The 19,599-nt window shown below is 38.1% G+C and overlaps 1 protein-coding gene across 1 annotated transcript in view; it reads right to left on the bottom strand.

Moving 5' to 3' along the window:
- LOC121379186 (ADP-ribosylation factor-binding protein GGA3-like) overlaps positions 1-19,599 on the bottom strand; it is a 66,529-nt gene that overhangs the window by 35,967 nt on the left and 10,963 nt on the right. Inside the window, exons 3-4 of the mRNA XM_041507684.1 lie at positions 4,563-4,661; positions 705-863 (exon numbers count right to left, since the gene is read on the bottom strand). Of these exons, the coding sequence (XP_041363618.1) occupies positions 705-863; positions 4,563-4,661 (258 nt within the window). The remainder of the gene's footprint in view (positions 1-704; positions 864-4,562; positions 4,662-19,599) is intronic.

Here is a 19,599-nt window from a genome sequence, read left to right as displayed (position 1 = left end):
CTGTATTTTGCCCATGCTATTTTGTAATATTCTGCACTGACCTTTTGGGACATGGGTGTTCGCAATGGTTTATGTTGTTTGTGCCAACGAGAACCCGTTCTATTGGCAATCTTCATTTGAAGTTGGGCAATTTAACATGGGTTTCAATGGCAGATGGCATCTGTGTAGTGAGACCTAAACTTTCTGTATGATATCAAGGCAAAGGACAATACTTAGAATACATAAGGATACTGGTTATATTACTAATGATGTCTTTTACATAGTTGTTTGAATTTTGAGGATAGAATAATGGAAATACATGGTAAAAAGGAAGGAAGGAAATGGTTTATTTAACGACGCACTCAACACATTTTATTCACAGTAATATGGCATCAGATACATGGTAAAAAGGTCTTAGGTTAGAACATTTTGCTGACTATTTCTATAATTTTTGCCAGAATTTGAGGTTTTGCTCCTCCTCCCCTCGTCTCGTACGCTTATGAGTGACCAAAAGCAGGATACACAGGGTACAGTAGAAGATTCTAGCTAATGATTGGTTGTTAGGATGTTCAGATCAGTCCACTTGAAGGAAAGGGGGGAGGTGTGTATAAATATATGATAAGTACATACTTCTTCTGTGCATTCATCTACAGATATTTTTTTAAGTATTTCAATATGCAATGAAGTGACTCTTTTTTTAATGTATATATGCAAGAAACACTAACCTTTTCTATGTAAGTAGGATCCTCTTTGACTATGCCTTGTGCTTTCAACATCATGTAAGCATCAACAATCTTTGTTTCGTGTTTCAGTCCCATGTACCAACTATACATTATTTCAATACATCGCTTTTTCACGGTCGCTGTTGTTCGGTTGCCCAAGTACTGCAATAAAAAACATTACAAAACATTCCCACAATAGATAATACAACCATTTTTTTTAAATAAAAAAGAATCTCACATAACATACCCTTATTCCTGAACAAAATGATATTGAATAAAACAAAATAAATTTGGTTAATAAAAGATAAGCAGTTAACTCTGTACAAAATACCAGTCAAAACAAGTTAAAGGGACATACCCTAGTTTTTAAACACTAAGGCATGTGTTTGACTATTAGAGCCGTTTTTTGATAACTGAAATCATACTTTACTTAGATTTTATTGTTTAGATTATCCATTTCCGTACATTCAGTGTTTTTGGTCATCTTGGTGTTTTTAATATCCCAAAATGCAGTTCTCATATTTTTAAAAATGCATGTGTGTCTCAGAAGTAACAGTTATGGAGTCAAGTTTTAGTCAATTTTTAGAGGATATTTCACCATTTCTAAGTCACAGACTCGTGTTTCAGTCAGTTGTAACTTTATCCAAATGTGTTACAGGAATATAGATTAACTAAACTTAGTGTGCATTTTCATGGACTGAAATTAGGGTCTGTCCCTTTAAGGGCCACATGAGCACTGCGTTCAGAGGGCCACATAAGCACTGCGTTCAGATGGTCATATGCACACTGCGTTCAGAGGGTCACATGAGCACTGCATTCAGAGGATCACATGAGCACTGCGTTCAGAGGGCCACATGAGCACTGCGTTCAGAGGGCCACATGAGCACTGCGTTCAGAGGATCACATGAGCACTGCGTTCAGAGGATCACATGAGCACTGCGTTCAGAGGGCCACATGAGCACTGCGTTCAGAGGATCACATGAGCACTGCGTTCAGAGGATCACATGAGCACTGCGTTCAGAGGATCACATGAGCACTGCGTTCAGAGGGTCACATGAGCACTGCGTTCAGAGGATCACATGAGCACTGCGTTCAGAGGATCACATGAGCACTGCGTTCAGAGGGCCACATGAGCACTGCATTCAGAGAGTCACATGAGCACTGCATTCAGAGGATCACATGAGCACTGTGTTCAGAGGGCCACATGAGCACTGCGTTCAGAGGGCCACATGAGCACTGCGTTCAGAGGGCCACATGAGCACTGCGTTCAGAGGATCACATGAGCACTGCGTTCAGAGGATCACATGAGCACTGCGTTCAGAGGATCACATGAGCACTGCATTCAGAGGGTCACATGAGCACTGCATTCAGAGGATCACATGAGCACTGCGTTCAGAGGATCACATGAGCACTGCGTTCAGAGGGCCACATGAGCACTGCATTCAGAGGATCACATGAGCACTGCGTTCAGAGGATCACATGAGCACTGCGTTCAGAGGGCCACATGAGCACTGCATTCAGAGGGTCACATGAGCACTGCATTCAGAGGATCACATGAGCAGTGTTCAGAGGATCACATGAGCACTGCGTTCAGAGGGCCACATGAGCACTGCATTCAGAGGGCCACATGAGCACTGTGTTCAGAGGATCACATGAGCACTGTGTTCAGAGGGCCACATGAGCACTGCGTTCAGAGGGTCACATGAGCACTGCGTTCAGAGGATCACATGAGCACTGTGTTCAGAGGGCCACATAAGCACTGCATTCAGAGGATCACATGAGCACTGTGTTCAGAGGGCCACATAAGCACTGCGTTCAGAGGGCCACATGAGCACTGCGTTCAGAGGGCCACATGATCATTGCGTTCAGAGGATCACATGATCGTTGTGTTCAGAGGATCACATGATCATTGCGTTCAGAGGGCCACATGATCATTATGCTCAGAGGATCACATGAGCACTGCGTTCAGAGGATCACATGATCATTGCGTTCAGAGGGCCACTGAGGGCGTCAGTCTGCCAGTGACATGGAAATGCTCTTGCGGCCATTGGATGATGGAATGACTCACTTGCAGACGTCTTTCATGGATACACCATCATTCAACCATGCCAGGGCTCGGTCACAATGTACGATGCTCAGTTTATGTCTTGGTGGCATGGTTATCCGTTTCCAAGGAAATTTATATCCACCCTACCCGATTCAAACATGAAAAGTTTAAAATGAAAAGGAGTTTCACGTTCACCTTGCAAATTCTCAGATAGGTGCCATTGCTTGGTCAGCAAAAACAGTTTTAACAAGAGTAATGGTGAGGTACATGATACGCCAATCAGGAGTTTCATGGAAAACCATATCTATATTAATGAATATGTTACGTGTATGATTCAATTCTAATTATGTGAAATTTTTGCAATGGGATAGATGAACAGTTTGTTTTGGACCAACCACCATCCCAAGTGGTTCCTGCATGTGAGGTTTGATGGTCCTGTATGTATCTGTATGCAAGATATGATATGGACAAGGATTTACTGTTATGTGCAGTAGACCATGAAAAGTAGGTCACAGTGACCTAGTAATAGAACGCGACACACTGCCATCCCAAGTGGTTCCTACATGTGAGGTTTGATGGTCCTGTATGTATCTGTATGCAAGATATGATATGGACAAGGATTTACTGTTATGTGCAGTAGACCATGAAAAGTAGGTCACAGTGACCTAGTAATAGAACGCGACACACTGCCATCCCAAGTGGTTCCTACATGTGAGGTTTGATGGTCCTGTATGTATCTGTATGCAAGATATGATATGGACAAGGATTTACTGTTATGTGCAGTAGACCATGAAAAGTAGGTCACAGTGACCTAGTAATAGAACGTGACACACTGCCATCCCAAGTGGTTCCTACATGTGAGGTTTGATGGTCCTGTATGCATCTGTATGTAAGATATGGTCCGGACAAGAAAAAGTTATCAGACGGACGTACGTACAGACTGATGGACATATGGACGGACAATGCCATACCATAATACAACTCATAGATGGGTGTATAAAAACTCAGGTAAAAAATTCATTCTGGCCCTTATCTTGTTATATATATATACAGTATATAATATAGTATATATTATTATTTCAATCCTTATGTCATGACATCAAATGCAGAAACTGAAACCTGCATATACAATGACAATAACAGTTTTGTTTTATTTACCGAGTAGTAGAAGTATAGTCAGAGCTTCTAGAGTTTTTATAAAATCCACTAGCCATGGGATTGGTGATTTAAAAAGTTTACTAGCCGCAATTAAAAATTCACTAGCCCTACTTTACTTAAGTTAATATAATTTCACTAAATAATAGTAATAATCAAATATGTCACCTAAAGAGGGAGATAGAGTTTAAAAACACTAACACTGGGGGGTTGGGGTGGGGGCAGGATATTCATATTTACAAAATAGACATAACTGCAACATTTGACCCAAAACAAATTCACTAGCCACAATTAAAAATTCACTAGCCCTACTTTACTTAAGTTAATATAATTTTACTAAATAATAGTAATAATCAAATATGTCACCTAAAGAGGGAGATAGAGTTTAAAAACACTAACATTGGGGGGTTGGGGTGGGGGCAGGATATTCATATTTACAAAATAGACATAACTGCAACATTTGACCCAAAACAAATTCACTAGCTGTCAGGCATGGTAATAGTAGTTTTTCATTAGCCCAACATTGAAAATCACTAGCCATGAGAGTGGGGCTACCATAATCTAGAAGCCCTGAGTATAGTGCTTATGGTGTATTTTATTTCAATATTTCCATCCATGCTTACAATAAACTATTAGTGCCAATTGATGTATTCACTCACCTTTGGAGATACCACTTTAATCATTTCATTGAGAAACCTAAACTTTCCAATTTCCTGGTGGAATCTTTTACCACAGTTCTTCACAGAGGCTTCAAGAGTCTGAAGTGACAGAATATACATTAGATAAAATTTTAATCTAAAAATATTTTATTTCATGTATAAGAACCCGATCACAATGCAGGCCTAGAATACAGTGATAGAAATAAGTTGGTTTTTTTACTAGTCCACCAGACAAATACATCTAAAAATCTATTTGCCCGCCAATATTTTCACTTGTCCAAATAAATGGTTTGTTTTATTCAAGTACCAGGATGATGTTTGTGATTGCTCAAAAGGAAACTGCACTGAACATTTTTACTTGTCCACCGAGGCACAGTTTGTTTGTCCGAATAGATTTTCACTTGTCGGGACAAACGGACAAGTGCTTATTTTGATCACTGGAATGCATATCAGGCATAAACTAAGACTCAATCCAAATAGACGTATATCGCTGTGTATTAACCGACTCTGTGGATAAGCCGACCCCTTTGTTTGCACCTCAGTATCTGGTACAAAAAGGTTGATATGAGGTATAAGCCGACTCTACTTTTATGTAGTTGAACCGGACAAAGATATAGATAAATCGAGATAATGCCGGTCTCCTGCAACAGTCAATCGCGAGCATTGGTTTTGGTGAACCAATCAAAGTACAAATTTATACCATTTTAATATAGATAGCTGAAAAAGAATTTTAATTTTTTTTTAAATCCCCTCATGTGGGATAACATTGTTCTGTTCTTTTATTTCTATCTTTCTCGATCGAAATGATCGCATGGCCATTGCTAGCTGATAAATCTAGTTTCACTTTTATAAAGGTGTAAAAATGTACACCAATTGCAATGATCTCTTTTGTTGTTTTAGGGATGGGACGTAGCCCTGTGGTACAGTGCTCGCTTGATCCCCGTCAGTGGGCCCCATTGGGCTATTTCATATTTCTCACTCCAGCCAGTGCACCACGACTGGTATATCAAAGACCGTTGTATGTGTTATCCTGTCTGTGGGATGGTGCATATAAACGATCCCTTGCTGCTAATCGAAAAGAGTAGCCCATGAAGTGGCGACAGTGGGTTTCCTCTCTCTATATCTGTGTGGTCTTTAACCGTATGTCTGATGCCATATAACCGTAATAAAAAATGTGTTGAGTACGTCATTAAATAAAACATTTCCTTCCTTCCTTCTTCGTCGTTTTAATAAGTTGTGATATCCCTAATAAAATGTAGTTTCTAATCATTTATTAGGAATTGCAGAATAATCAATGACTGTATGTAAAAATCATCAGTTCTGACCAATTAAATCTGCACCCAGTACCTACCATCCTGTAGACTGATGGCCTAACCACGACGCCACCGAGGCCGGTAGGGACTTAATAGAGGCTGTAAAAACTACTGGTTAAATAATGCAACGGTAAGGTTTTAAAGTCTAGAATACCGAAAAAATTTCGTAAGTAGAGACTTGAAAAATCAGCCAATATGCTGTGATATATAGAGGATATTTCATGTTTTTTGTCAAATATGATTTATATCTCATCGAGTGAAGTTTGCGCAAGTGCGACTCTTAGATATGATTGCGAACTTCACGAGATGAGATATAAATCATATTTGACAAAAACAATTAAATTTTCTATTTATTATATAACTTTTGGCAGTTTACCTTTATTTTTAAAATGCCAACAGCAAAATAGTTCCTGCTTTCTTACAGTGAAGATAACACTTTCTACAGTGACGATATCACATTTTAGAGTGACTGATAACACTTTTACTTCACTGATATTTTAAGATATTTCACTAAATGTTATATAATAAATGGTTTTCCCACCCGAGTTACCAATAGACCTCTTTCACATTCCCATTGCGCATGTTCGCAAAGAGTATTGTCCCATGCTGAATTGGACGGTATCGAGGCTATATACAAATTGGGGGGCATGATCGATAATTGTCATGAGCATCATGAGTAGCTTCGTAGGAGCTGACAGCTCTGAATCGCTAGCGACTAACGTACATATTTTGTATAAGATGTTAAAAAGGCTGCGAAAAACGGTCTACTAAAGTTTACATCAGAATGGTTTAAAACCTAAAGCAGTGAAACATTAACTTAGACGAAATCTCTGGAGCTGCCTGTCAAGGGTATTTTAACAATGCAAAATTAAAAGATTCATACAATAAAATTAACTTTAGTGTAATGTGTTTGCTACTTTTAACAATTAAAATTATAGTTAAATATTCATGCGGATTTCCAGTGATGTTTAATTGACCACATGTATCAGTATTTAAAATTTTATAAAATATGCCTCCCCTTCAAGTTCCATCTAAAAAAATCAACAAAACCCCCAACTCACATACACCTTTAAGTTTATCACAGCTCTATTTTCCCCTTATCGTTTCATTAAAAAAAGACAGTCATACAACTACTAATCAATGTTACATGTCTATCCACAAATTATTTATTTATGTATTTATTTATTTATTTACTTATTTATCTTATTTTATTTTTTTATTTTTTTCACTATCATCTAAATCAGATACATACAACTTGACTTGAAATAATATCCAATATTTACAAAGTTTTAAAACATAAATGAGCAGTCACACGCGAAAATCTACAACTTAGCATGACATCACAAACCGAGTAAACGCGGCTCAAAGTTTGACGTCACATATAAACACGGAAGTAAAACTTGACATGCTGTTAGCATTGTTTGTTTTGAAGAATTTAGAAGATGACATCTTCTTCTTTATATGAAGATCAGTTTGAAGTAAACATATATCTGTATTTACAATAGTGTTTAGTTACTATTTTGTACCTGAGAACATTGGTCGAGATCGTTAGTGATACCATCAGTACTTTGATACATATTTACAAGCATAGGGAGAAGTCCTATATATCGATATGGTATGCAAGTATCACACGTTTTTATAACGTGCATGATTATACATAACATAAAGTTCAGCAACTTTTCCAGAAGTTATATACAATATTCATAAGTTAGACCAAAAATCAAATTAGGATCGTATCTGGTTGCATGGGTCTACCACTCGTTTAGGACTACCTGTTCTGTGGACTACCATCAACACCACTATTTCTACTTCTATTTCTATTCATAATCTACATACTGAAAACTAAATCATTCCTACAAAAAAAAAATATATCTGCAACAATACTACATTTTTAGTTTATTTATTTTACCATCGTTTGCAAAAAAAAAATTCTGTCGTCTGCACACACATTGCGGTACGGTAACAGACACGTTTCATTTATATACCTTTATTATATATCATGATGTCATTGCATAAGCTGGTTTAGAGATTAACATGCAAAGGTATAGTAGATCAATTCTCGAAAGGTTTCTCCCTCAACCTATTTTATTAAATTATTATTATTGCTGTGTGTGTATACTACTCAAAAGAATTTAAGGGTCAGACGATATTTTCGACATTATTTTCTTAATGTCAATTATATTAGCTAGACCATAATGTCACGAATGGTATTGTTCCATTTTGACGAAAGTGGGTCTAAGCAACCCATAAATGAATTAAAATCCACTGTCATTGACACTGTCGACTAGTTCTAATGGCAAAAACATGCTTACATTTGCACGTAAATTAGGGCAAAAGCGAAAGGTCTGCTAAGTGCCCATAACTTGCTTTTTCACAAAGCGCTTCATTTGCACGCTTTGCACGTGTATTCCATGTTCCCAATGCTGAATTTCCGTATAATTGGAGCTTGCGTTTGTGTACGGTGCACACTCCAAATTCGACAATGGTACGACTTCAACTGACTATCGAAGATCGAGGAAGGGCTATTGCTTGGCTTCAGGATGGCAATACGCAAAGAAATGTTGCTCTGAGACTTGGTGTCAGTCAGAGTATCGTTGACCGACTGTGGCAACGGTACCAAGCAACGAATTCTGTTCAAAATCGTCCACGTTCGGGAAGACCCCGAAGCACTACAAATAGAGAGGACCGCTACATCACCAATATGGCTCTACGTCAACACACAACCACTGTACGCCGATTACGTGACAATCTGCGGACTGCGACTGGAACTCGAGTGTCTGATCAAACCATACGCAATCGTCTGAGAGCCAATAATCTACGCTGCCGTCGCCAGGCTGTTCGACCACCACTCCTACCATGTCACAGAACAGCCAGACGTCACTGGTGCATGCTTCATCTGCGGTGGCAACGTGTTCAGTGGGGTCGAGTGATGTTCACTGATGAGTCCAGGTTTAGTCTCCAGTTCAACGACGGTCGGGTTCGTGTCTACAGACGTCCTGGGGAGCGCTTCGCTGATGTTAACGTTAGACAACGTCACCGGTTCGGTGGTGGCAGCGTCATGGTGTGGGGCGGCATCTCTATCCACCACAGGACCCCCCTCTATGTGGTGGATGGCAATCTAAATGGAATCCGCTATCTGAATGAGATTATCCGGCCGTTGGTTCTCCCAGGCCTTCAACAGATTGGCGGCGGGGCAGTTCTGCAGGATGACAATGCCAGACCCTACCACGCCAGGGTGGTAACGGACTTTCTCAGACAACAAGGTATCGCCAGGATGGATTGGCCAGCATATTCGCCTGACTTGGTCCCAATAGAGTACGCCTGGGACGAATTAGGCAGGAGAGTTCGGGATAACCATGCCCCTCCGGCCAACCTTCATGATCTGGGTCAACTTCTTATGGCAGAGTGGCAGGCCATTCCCCAAGAGTTCTTCAGATATCTGATAAACAGCATGAGGCAACGATGTGTCGAGTGTATTCGCGCCAGGGGTGGATTCACACACTATTAAACGAATGTTCTAATGTGTAAAATCCATGTTTGACAACCTTCAACTTTGACAGCATGTCATGTGACTTTCTTGTATACAGTGACGTTTATTTGTGGTTTTTTGTAAATATGGAACAATAAATAAAAAATTTGGTGTAGTTTACATCATCAATCTAATACACTCTGAAACTTATTTGGTTATAAATTTTTGACCCTTAAATTCTTTTGAGTAGTATATGTTGGTCATTTATTGAAGTATATTTAGTACTAGTTGGAATGGCATAATTTGGATCTGCTGTCTATGTTATTTAAGGTATTTATGGAAACAATGAATCTACTGTTAGACCAATATGGTTACTTTTTGTATGCATTTGGTACACTGTTACCTGGATTTTACATGCATATAGTAGTAACATTTTCTGTTGTGTATTTGCTTGAAGTATGATGGTAGGTATTCGGAAATAATATATTTAACAAATGATCTAATAAACAAACAGGTGTTCTTAATAGGTCAACAAGATGTCTGGTGACCAGGGTCCTCCACCAAAAAGATCTAAGCGAATTGAAAATCGTGCATCGAGGTCAACAGTTAAGGTGACTTCAGGTACACGCAGGACAATTAACAAGGACAATAATACTGCTACAACCTCGAATACAAACAAGCCACCAGATGACCTAATGAAAAATATTAACAACCGCATAAAAGCGGCCATTCCTGACATAACTAAGTCTGTCATCGATGCCTTGAAGAGCAGCGGTATGTTAACAAAGTCACAGGAAAATGTTGACCAATCTGAAACAGGTATAGATCGTCTGGAGACATTGATGGACATTCGTCAGCCAGGTGCTACCTCTCCAGACATGGCAAACATCGAAGATATACAGATCCAGGTATTACTCATTCATTAAAAATGTGTGGAATAAGTAAACCGCTAGATTTAGGTATCGATCCTAAGATAAAATCCAAGATATGGGCCAATGAGTATATCGATCTGGGAATTCTGATACATCAGGGTGGTCAGGAAGAAAAATTCTCTATCCTAGAGCAGGATGGAAGAATAACTTTCATAAAACAGTCTCCGCCAAATTTTACATTTGAATCAGGGACACAATGGCTCTCAGCATGTTATGGTAGGGATTTATTGTCAAAAACACCCAAACGAATCATGTTCTCTCATGAAACATGCATTATCAATTCAAACCCGTGCAAAGCAAACTTGCGACTTGACGGCTTTGCTTTATGATAAAAAGTTTAGGCAGTGGAGGGAAACAAACCCCGACCAGCTTCCTTGGGATCAGATGAATGCCGAACTCTATCAAGAAGCCATAGCTGTAGGCATTAACTATAAATTGCAAGGAAACCGGCCATTTCGGGATCTTAGAGATGGAAAACGCAAGCCCAGCATTAGTTATGGTTCCAGAGTGTGTTACACCTATAACAATAAGGGATACTGCGACAAAGGAAAGAACTGTGTCTTTATACACAGTTGCCAGCGATGTGGAGGTAGCCACCCCAAAAAGGCGTGTCCCAAAGCTACAGGAGCAGTGCCACACAAGTCGGGACAACCATGGGGGAATCCCAAAAGACCCCATCACAAAGAATCCTAAAAGACCCAACGCAGATGGCAAACAATAATTTAATAGTTACTCCCATCAAGGTTGATAGATTGCAATTTTGGCTATCTGGTTATTCTCACACTAAAACACAGTTTCTACTAAACGGATTTCGTTCCGGTTTTAGTCTTCCATATATTGGTAAACGGCAACACAGATTGTCAAAAAACCTGAAATCTGCCCTTTCGAATTTAGAATTGTTAAAGGAAAAAATCATAAAACAACTTGAAGCAGGGCGTGTGGCAGGCCCCTTTTCTAAACTGCCTTTCCCGGCTCTACAGGTTTCACCACTGGGTTTAGTCCCCCAAAAACATTTGGGTGAATACAGTCATTCATCATTTGTCGTTCCCGGAAGGCAGTTCCATAAATGATGGGATTCCTAGTCAGAAATGTTCAGTTCAGTACCAAACAATAGATGATGCAGTAATTTTGATAAAACAATTTGGTCAAGGGTCTTTACTTGCAAAAACTGATATCGAAAATGCATTCCGTGTGATCCCCATAAATCCAAAAGATTACGAGCTTCTAGGTTTTGCTATAGATGGACAATATTTTTATCATAAGACTCTTCCAATGGGCCTCAGCTACTCATGCCAGCTTTTTGAACAAGTTAGTTCCGTTTTACACTGGATAATAGAAAAGAAGTTTGCATCTAAGGTGTGCGTTCATGTATTGGATGATTTTCTGTTTGTCGGCCCACCGAATACCAACAGTTGTAGAGACAGTTTGAATGCATTTTTAGAGTTGTCTAAGGACCTGGGACTGCCCATTAAGTTTGAAAAAACAGTGTTTCCCTCAACTACTATAACATTTTTAGGTTTAGAACTAGATACACTGGGAATGAACATTAAGCTTCCAGAGGAAAAAAAATACTAAATTAAAAGCTGTTTTATCAAGCTTTAGATCAAAGAAAAAAGCATCACTCCAGGAATTGCAATCTCTTATTGGGCTATTAAATTTTACTTGTTTGGTGGTCACTCCAGGTAGAACGTTTTTAAGACATATAATTGACCTAACCATCGAGTTAAAAAAGCCCCATCACAAAAGACGCATTAACAAAGCGGCTAGAGCGGATATCCAGGCTTGGTTATCTTTTGTTGAAACTTTCAATGGGACAGCCCTATTCTTGAATGATGTCTGGCAGACGTCTGTCACATTATGTTTTTATACAGATGCAAGTAATTTGGGTTTTGGTGGAACTTTTCAAACAAAGTGGTTCTTTGGACAATGGGAAACAGAATGGTTGTCATATTACATAGCAGTTAGAGAACTTTTCCCAACAGTGGTAGCGGTGGAATTGTGGGCACATGAATTACGCAACAGATTTGTACAATTCTATTCTGACAACCTGGCAGTAGTGTATATAATTAACAAGCAAACATCAAAAGATCCTGCGATCATGAAGCTGTTGCGTAGGCTCATTTTGCAGTTACTTAGATACAACATTATGTTCAAAGCATTCCATATTGCAGATGTTGAAAATGTACAGGCAGATCTCCTTTCTCGCTTACAGGTAGAGCAGTTCAAAAACAGTTTTCCTCACATGGACAAAGTGCCAGTAGATATTCCTAACAACATGCAGATGATTTAAAGGAGACTGCATCCTACTTGTTACAGGCAGCCTTGTCGCCTTCCACTAGAGAGGCATATAAGCATGTATTTGCTGTTTACAAGCAGTTTATTGGTGAGCAGTTTCCTAACACCCCAGTGTTGTCAGCTACTCTAGAGATGTTAACCTTATTTCTTGCTAATTGTTATCAGAAAAAATTGGCAGCGTCGACCGTGTCAAGCTATGTGTCGGCATTGGGTTATATTCACAAACTTGGGGGATATCCGGATATCAGCCAACATTTCCTTATTCGGAAAACCTTACAAGGTTTCACCAAACTTTGTTCAACGAGGGATGCCCGTCTTCCAATTACTCCACTTATACTAAAGCAGTTGATTGCCTCTTTGGACTACACATGCAACTCATATTTTCTTAAATTGATGATTAAGGCAATGTTTCTGCTCGCATTTCACGCATTTCTATGAATAAGTGAAATCACGGGATCCATTCCCCCAGCAGGAAATAGTTTAACACTGGCAGATATTAAGTTTAATTGTGACCAGTCTTCCCACCCAAGGTCATTGGAAATACAAATGCAACAGTTTAAACATAGCGCTGGGAAACATATTCCAACCCGTATGCTGCCTGAAAATAAAAATAGCACTCATTTGTGCCCCGTCAGAGCCTTGTGGGAGTTTAACAGGATTCGGAAACACCAAAGCTCTCAGTGTGCTTTATTTTCATTTATGGATAATACACCCGTACCACGACATACTTTCACAAAACAACTTCAGCTTTCTCTAAAGCTAGGGAAGAACTATAAAGGACATAGTTTTCGTATTGGAGCAGCAACAACGGCAGCAATGATGGGAATCCCTGAAGAAAAAATCCAAATTATGGGCAGGTGGCATTCTCAAGCATTTAAAAAATATATACGTATTCAAATGCTACAACTTGGCAGATAAGATGGTTAGTATAAAATGTAACCATCTCCACCGGCATGCTGGGGTGTTTTTTGTAAATTAGAATTTCAACAATCGAGATCCGGGGACATGGGCTTTGATTATTTTTTATTCTTTTCACTAAAGTTCATACAGTCCAGTACATGAGGATATGGGCCTCTGCACTTGGCCTATGTTTGTATTTACTATTCTGAGTTTGTGTTTATTTTGACTTTTGTTTAATGTTAAAATTTATATAGTCACAAAGCGAGATCTGGGGACATGGGCCTCAATTTCATTCACTGAAGTTATATAGTCCAGTACATGAGGACATGGGCCTCTGCACTTGGGCTATGTTTGTATTTACTATGCTGAGTTGGGTTTCCTTCTTACTGTTGTTTATTGTTACAATTTGTCTAGTCAAGAAGCGGGAGCTGTGGACACGGCCATGTTTGTAGTTACTATTATGCTGAGTTTGTGTTTCTTTTATTGTTGTTTAATCCTAAATTCTATCTAGTTACTAATTGAGATCTGGGGACATGGGCCTCGATTTCTTTTTCGAATCCATTGCACGGGGACATGGGCCTCTGCACTTCGGTCGTGCTTGTAGTCATGACTAGTTGTGTCTATTAAATATAATATGAATTGACTTAATTTACGAACCTGCTAGCATTTCATATACATGTAAATGTGTCTATGTATGTTTTAATGTGTCTAGAGGTACTGTCGGTTTGTGTGTATTTGCTTCATTATAATGGGTAACCTGGGGACATGGGCCTCAGTTACCATTACTTACATGTACCCGACTACATAATTATAACAACCTATATGGAATTTAACATGCTGTTTATTAGGGGGCTTTTCTTTTCCTCCTCGTCGTACTGGTATAGGAGCATCGCTTACCACTAAATTATGATAGTTTTGATGCTCCTATAGCAGAAAAAGGTTTAGATGGGGGGGATTTTGTGTTACACACAAAATGGTGGCGGGTTTTAACCCCCATCTTTCATGGTTCAGAGAGAATTGTAAAAAGTTAGAGAAATTGCCTTAACAATGTGATAGTAATTTAATCAACTAACTTGTCCGTCATTTATTATTAAATGGCCTTTTTCAATTCATTCAGGTGTTGGTGGGGGTTTTTCTATGTAATGTAACCATGAAATGAAGTACAACCTTTTTCTTTTTAAATGAGATATTGCCATAAATCAGTATTTATTTAGTATAAATATATTTATGGTAAATCGTCGTACGAAGAAGACAATACGGTAACGTTTATAAGTGTGGGTTTTAGTATTTCGCGCGTTATCTCCCTTGGGACCAAAATTTAATCGACGAGCACATTAACATAAATTATTATTCTTATGAACAAGGAAGATTTATTTGGATCAGTCCAGTTAAAATTTATTTTCCCACCCAACCCTACCCCCAGAAAAATTCAGTATGTTTAATTCCATTTGTTTTTCAAAAAAAAAATATATAAATAAAATAATAATAAATCATAATAATAATTGATTAACCCATGAAAGTGGGTGAAGAGAATGGGTTATTGCACAATACGGTTACATGTGGATATGTCAATTTGTTTACCTTTTCAGGACAAATTTGTTATGTTGTTTACAATTAAATGTCATAGTTGTCTGTATATGGCAATATTGAGTACATTGTTAATTTAGAAGTTGCAGGCGGGGTTTAACCCCCCATCTTTCATGGTTCAGAGAGAATTGTAAAAAGTTAGAGAAATTGCCTTAACAATGTGATGGTAATTTAATTAACTAACTTATTAAATTGCCTTTTTCAATTCATTCAGGTGTTGGTGGGGTTTTTTCTATGTAATGTAACCATGAAATGAAGTACAACCTTTTTCTTTTTAAATGAGATATTTTGAAAACGTGACATCATTAATGCTGTATTTTTACAAGATATAATTAAGATAGAGCCCAAATACCTGAGATTTAGTTTTGTAAGGTTATTACCTGTTATTTACCAAAAAATAAGACAAACTTTTTTTTTGCCAAGTTGTAGGTTTTCCCCATGTGACGGCTCATATATGGGTTTTTGTGTGTGTGTGTGTGTATGTATTTATTATTTTATTTAACTTATTTTATTTATTTATTTTATTATATTTCTTTCTTTCTTTTATTTACTTTTCACTATCACTCATATTAGTCACTTACAACTTCATTTGAAATATCTGGTACTTACGAAGGTTAAAAAAATTTAATTATTACTTACATCAAAGGCTCGAACCTAATGGCGGCACCGACGGCAATTGCCGTCGTTAAGATATAAATTACCATAGGTAGAGGGCATCACCGAGGGCACTTTTGTGCCGTCGGTAAATCTCCTCAACAGTGGTGAAATGTATATACCTGGTGTACATTATCTGCCAATATTTAACATTTGCACATCTAAAAGATGTCTACATATAACAAGATAGCCTTTCAGTCAGGTTTATTTGCTGCAAATGTCATTCTTTTTTTTAAAATGCCGTCGGAGGACTATTTCACCCATTGCAATTATTTTAAAAATTGCCGTGGGAGACAAATTCTTAAGTTCGAGCCCTGAGTTTATTTATTTATTATTCAATTTATTTTCTTTGTTTGCTTGATTCTTTCTTTATTTTCATTTCACCGTCAGTTATATTAGTCATATACGACAACTTCATATGAAATATCTAGTATTTACGAAGTTTTAAAACTATTTATTTATATATTAGGCCCTATTTCTTCTGTTTCATTCACCGTTTTAATTATTTCGGCTTAAATTCAGACCTGGCCTGTTTACGTTTGTTGATTGTCCGTCATCCCGTGACATGTCATGGTACTCAATATGTTTGCTTCAAACATTCAAATGAAGTACCTTATGACTGCGCATAATAAACCCTCATGAGTTTATAATGAAGAGACCATCCTGTGTTTGTAGCTATATTATTAAGCTGTCGGCTAGTCTAATCTGTTATAAATAAAACTTACATCTTTCTTAGTTAAATAATCTTGCTTCGAATTTAAATAGCTGTATATGCAATACAGTTACATTTCTGACTATTCTCAGGTCGGTAGCAACCGAGAAGTTGGAGGGGGTACTATATATAGCCCTACTTTTAAAAACCAGGTTTAAAATATGGCTTTTAATTACCCCTGCCCACCAACTAGACTGTCCATCCACTACAGATTGTGCCCCCCATCCCTCCCCCAACCCCAAATATTGTTCCTATGAGGCTGATTCTAATGTTTTATATACCATAGCTCAAATTTCATATGTATCATTTAATTGTATTCCAAATAAATTCCAAAAAATATTTTAAAATAACTTGGTGAAAAGAAATCCCGACAAGAATCCTGAATGTATTTATCTGTATAATGCTTTATAAATATTTAAATCACGTTAAATACAATAAATATCTGCATACATACATGCACGCACACATTAATATTATTTCAGCCCATATCCTATATTTATTGCGTACGAATCCGAACCGATGGTTTGTCGGGCATTAACAACCAAATATTTTTTATTTCGTGATAAGCAATAATTCATAAATGTCTCCATAAGTCTTGTTGGATGTCGACAAAATTTTCGGGTTCCCTACTGATAGAATAATTAATCATGGAGATATTCACATTCCTATTGCATGGCCTCCCATTGTCTATGCCCACTAACTTGTCCACAGGTCTATTTTTGCGAAATCTCAGGTGAGTTCGCAGTTTGCATCTTCGAGTCACCCTGCAACGGGCACATGCGCAGTGGAATGTGAGAGAGGTCTATTACCTAGACATTAATGGTGCAACCAGTGTAAAGAAAGACTAAAAATTGACAGTTTGTTTTGTTTAACGACACCACTAGAGCACACTGATTTATTTATAATCGGCTATTGAATGTCAAACATTCGGTAATTTTGACATACTGTCTTAGAAAGGAAACCCGCAATATTTTTCCCTTGGTAGCAATGGATCTTTTACATGTATATGTACCATCCCACAGACAGGATAGCACATACCACGGCCGTTGATATACTAGTCGTGGTGTACTGGCTAGAACGAGAAATAGCCCAATGGGCCCACTGACGGGAATCGATCCCAAACCGACCTTGCATCAGGTGAGCATTTTACCACTGGACCATACCCCCCAAGTTACCAATTTACTAGATATTAATGTAAAGTAAAGTTTGTTTTATTTAACGCCACTAGAGCACACTGATTTTTTATCTTATCATCGGCTATTGGACGTCAAACATATGGTCATTCTGACACTGTTTTTTTTTTAGAGGAAACCTGCTGTCGCAACATAGGCTACTCTTTTACAACAGGCAGCAAGGGATTTTGTATTTGCACTTCCCACAGGCAGGATAGCACAAACCTTTGTTGAACCAGTTATGGATCACTGCATGGTCGGTGCAAGTGGTTTACACCTACTGATTGAGCCTTGCAGAGCACTCACTCAGGGTTTGGAGTCGGTGTCTAGATTAAAAATCCCATGCCTTGACTGGGATCTGAACCCAGTAGCTACCAGCCTGTAGACCGATGGCCTAACCATGTCGCCACCAATGCTAGTTTAGATATTAATGATGCGACCAGAGTAAAGCCAGACTCAAAACTGACAGGAAGTGAGAGGCAATGATCACTCAAAATGCACAGTATGTTTTCTGATTTATACAATCAGGTTCATGAGCAACTTTTACTTTCCAGCCTTAAAGGAAGGGACAATTAAGGCATTTGGCCTGGAATGCATATTCAACGACATATAATGCACATCATTGCTTAATATCAACATGTATTATCGTATAGTTAATTAATAAAACGGTTAAATGTGACGGCTAGTGTATATAACTGGCGCAACCATTTTGTACCATCCCAGTGAATATGCCCTCTGGCGAACCGGTGGTTACATAATACTTAATATGTCACCTCAGGAATTAGTCTTAGAACTGAAGAAACAAAACATACCTGATTTTTGCTGATGCATCGCAATGTTCTGTAATAATATCTATCCCAGTAAGCCAGCAATAAGTATATATTATTTTTCAATACAAAATAAACCATCATTGTCAGTGTCGAAATAACTGTATTTTGTTTTGTCCCTACATTAACCCACGTACTGAAATGATAATAGGAGTGTTTACTTAGTTGATTGGTCTTTTCTCTCCGTGGCCTGTACCTGTGGTTCCTGATTGGCAGGTGTATATTTTGGACGGTCACAAAGTCAAGGTGTCTTGACACATACAAAAATATGTGCACGTTTTATAAAGATCACAGGGTATTGTGGGGTTGCTACACGGGCACCCCTAAAATGATAATGGACATTTTCAGCCATCCTGCTTTATTACTGTAAATAATTCAGTGAAGCCCTTGATTAAATAGACTTTCCCATCTAAAACTCACAAAACTGACCAATTACATAGTCCCAGAGCAAAGAAAATTATCACTTGGGTATCGTGAGTGGTAATTTTTACTCCAACGTACCCTACCAATAGGCCTAATAATACACATTTTTCCTTTGGATTTTTTAAGAGAGAAAACTACTATAACCCCATTTCATTCTATTAATGCAAACTGAAGTACATGTATATTTAGTTAAATAGTTTATTATATTATAAAGTCATTTATGTTGTTTTACAAGTCAGGTTGATAAAAGCGAAGCGCCTTGTCGTAAACGACTGCCTTTGTTTACACTGTGCATACTGGAGTTGGCCAGAGCTGGCATCAAGCTAGAATTCCTGATGCACCGGAAACAAAAGAAAATGGCTGCCTCCAGTTAGCAGGAATAATCAAAAAAATTTTTTATTAACTCTAAAATTACGCATTTTTCATTTGTTAAACTGTCAGTATGTGTTGGTGGTCCGGGTATGCATCTTTCTAACACATAAGGCTCATATTTGAGTTGACCCTCCCTTTAAGGATTATACAGCTACCAGGTATATTAGGGCTCATCCTGCCCATTGCTAAATTAACCAGCTGCAAATTTGTATTCAAAGTGGCTACATAATTTGGTAAATATTTGTCTAACACATTTGCTACTTATTAATAATTTTCAAACAAATACCCTACACATAGATTGGAAAATCGGCTATCACAAAATCCTTTCAAGTGTAACCCCTCCAATAGAATACCTGTGTTCTAATTCCAGAACTGCTTTAA

This window comes from Gigantopelta aegis, chromosome 8, assembly GCF_016097555.1.
Source record: "Gigantopelta aegis isolate Gae_Host chromosome 8, Gae_host_genome, whole genome shotgun sequence".
NCBI classification, from domain to species: Eukaryota; Metazoa; Mollusca; class Gastropoda; order Neomphalida; family Peltospiridae; genus Gigantopelta; species Gigantopelta aegis.
The sequence above is the reverse complement of the archived record's forward strand: the minus strand, read 5'-3'. Positions and strand labels throughout refer to the sequence as shown.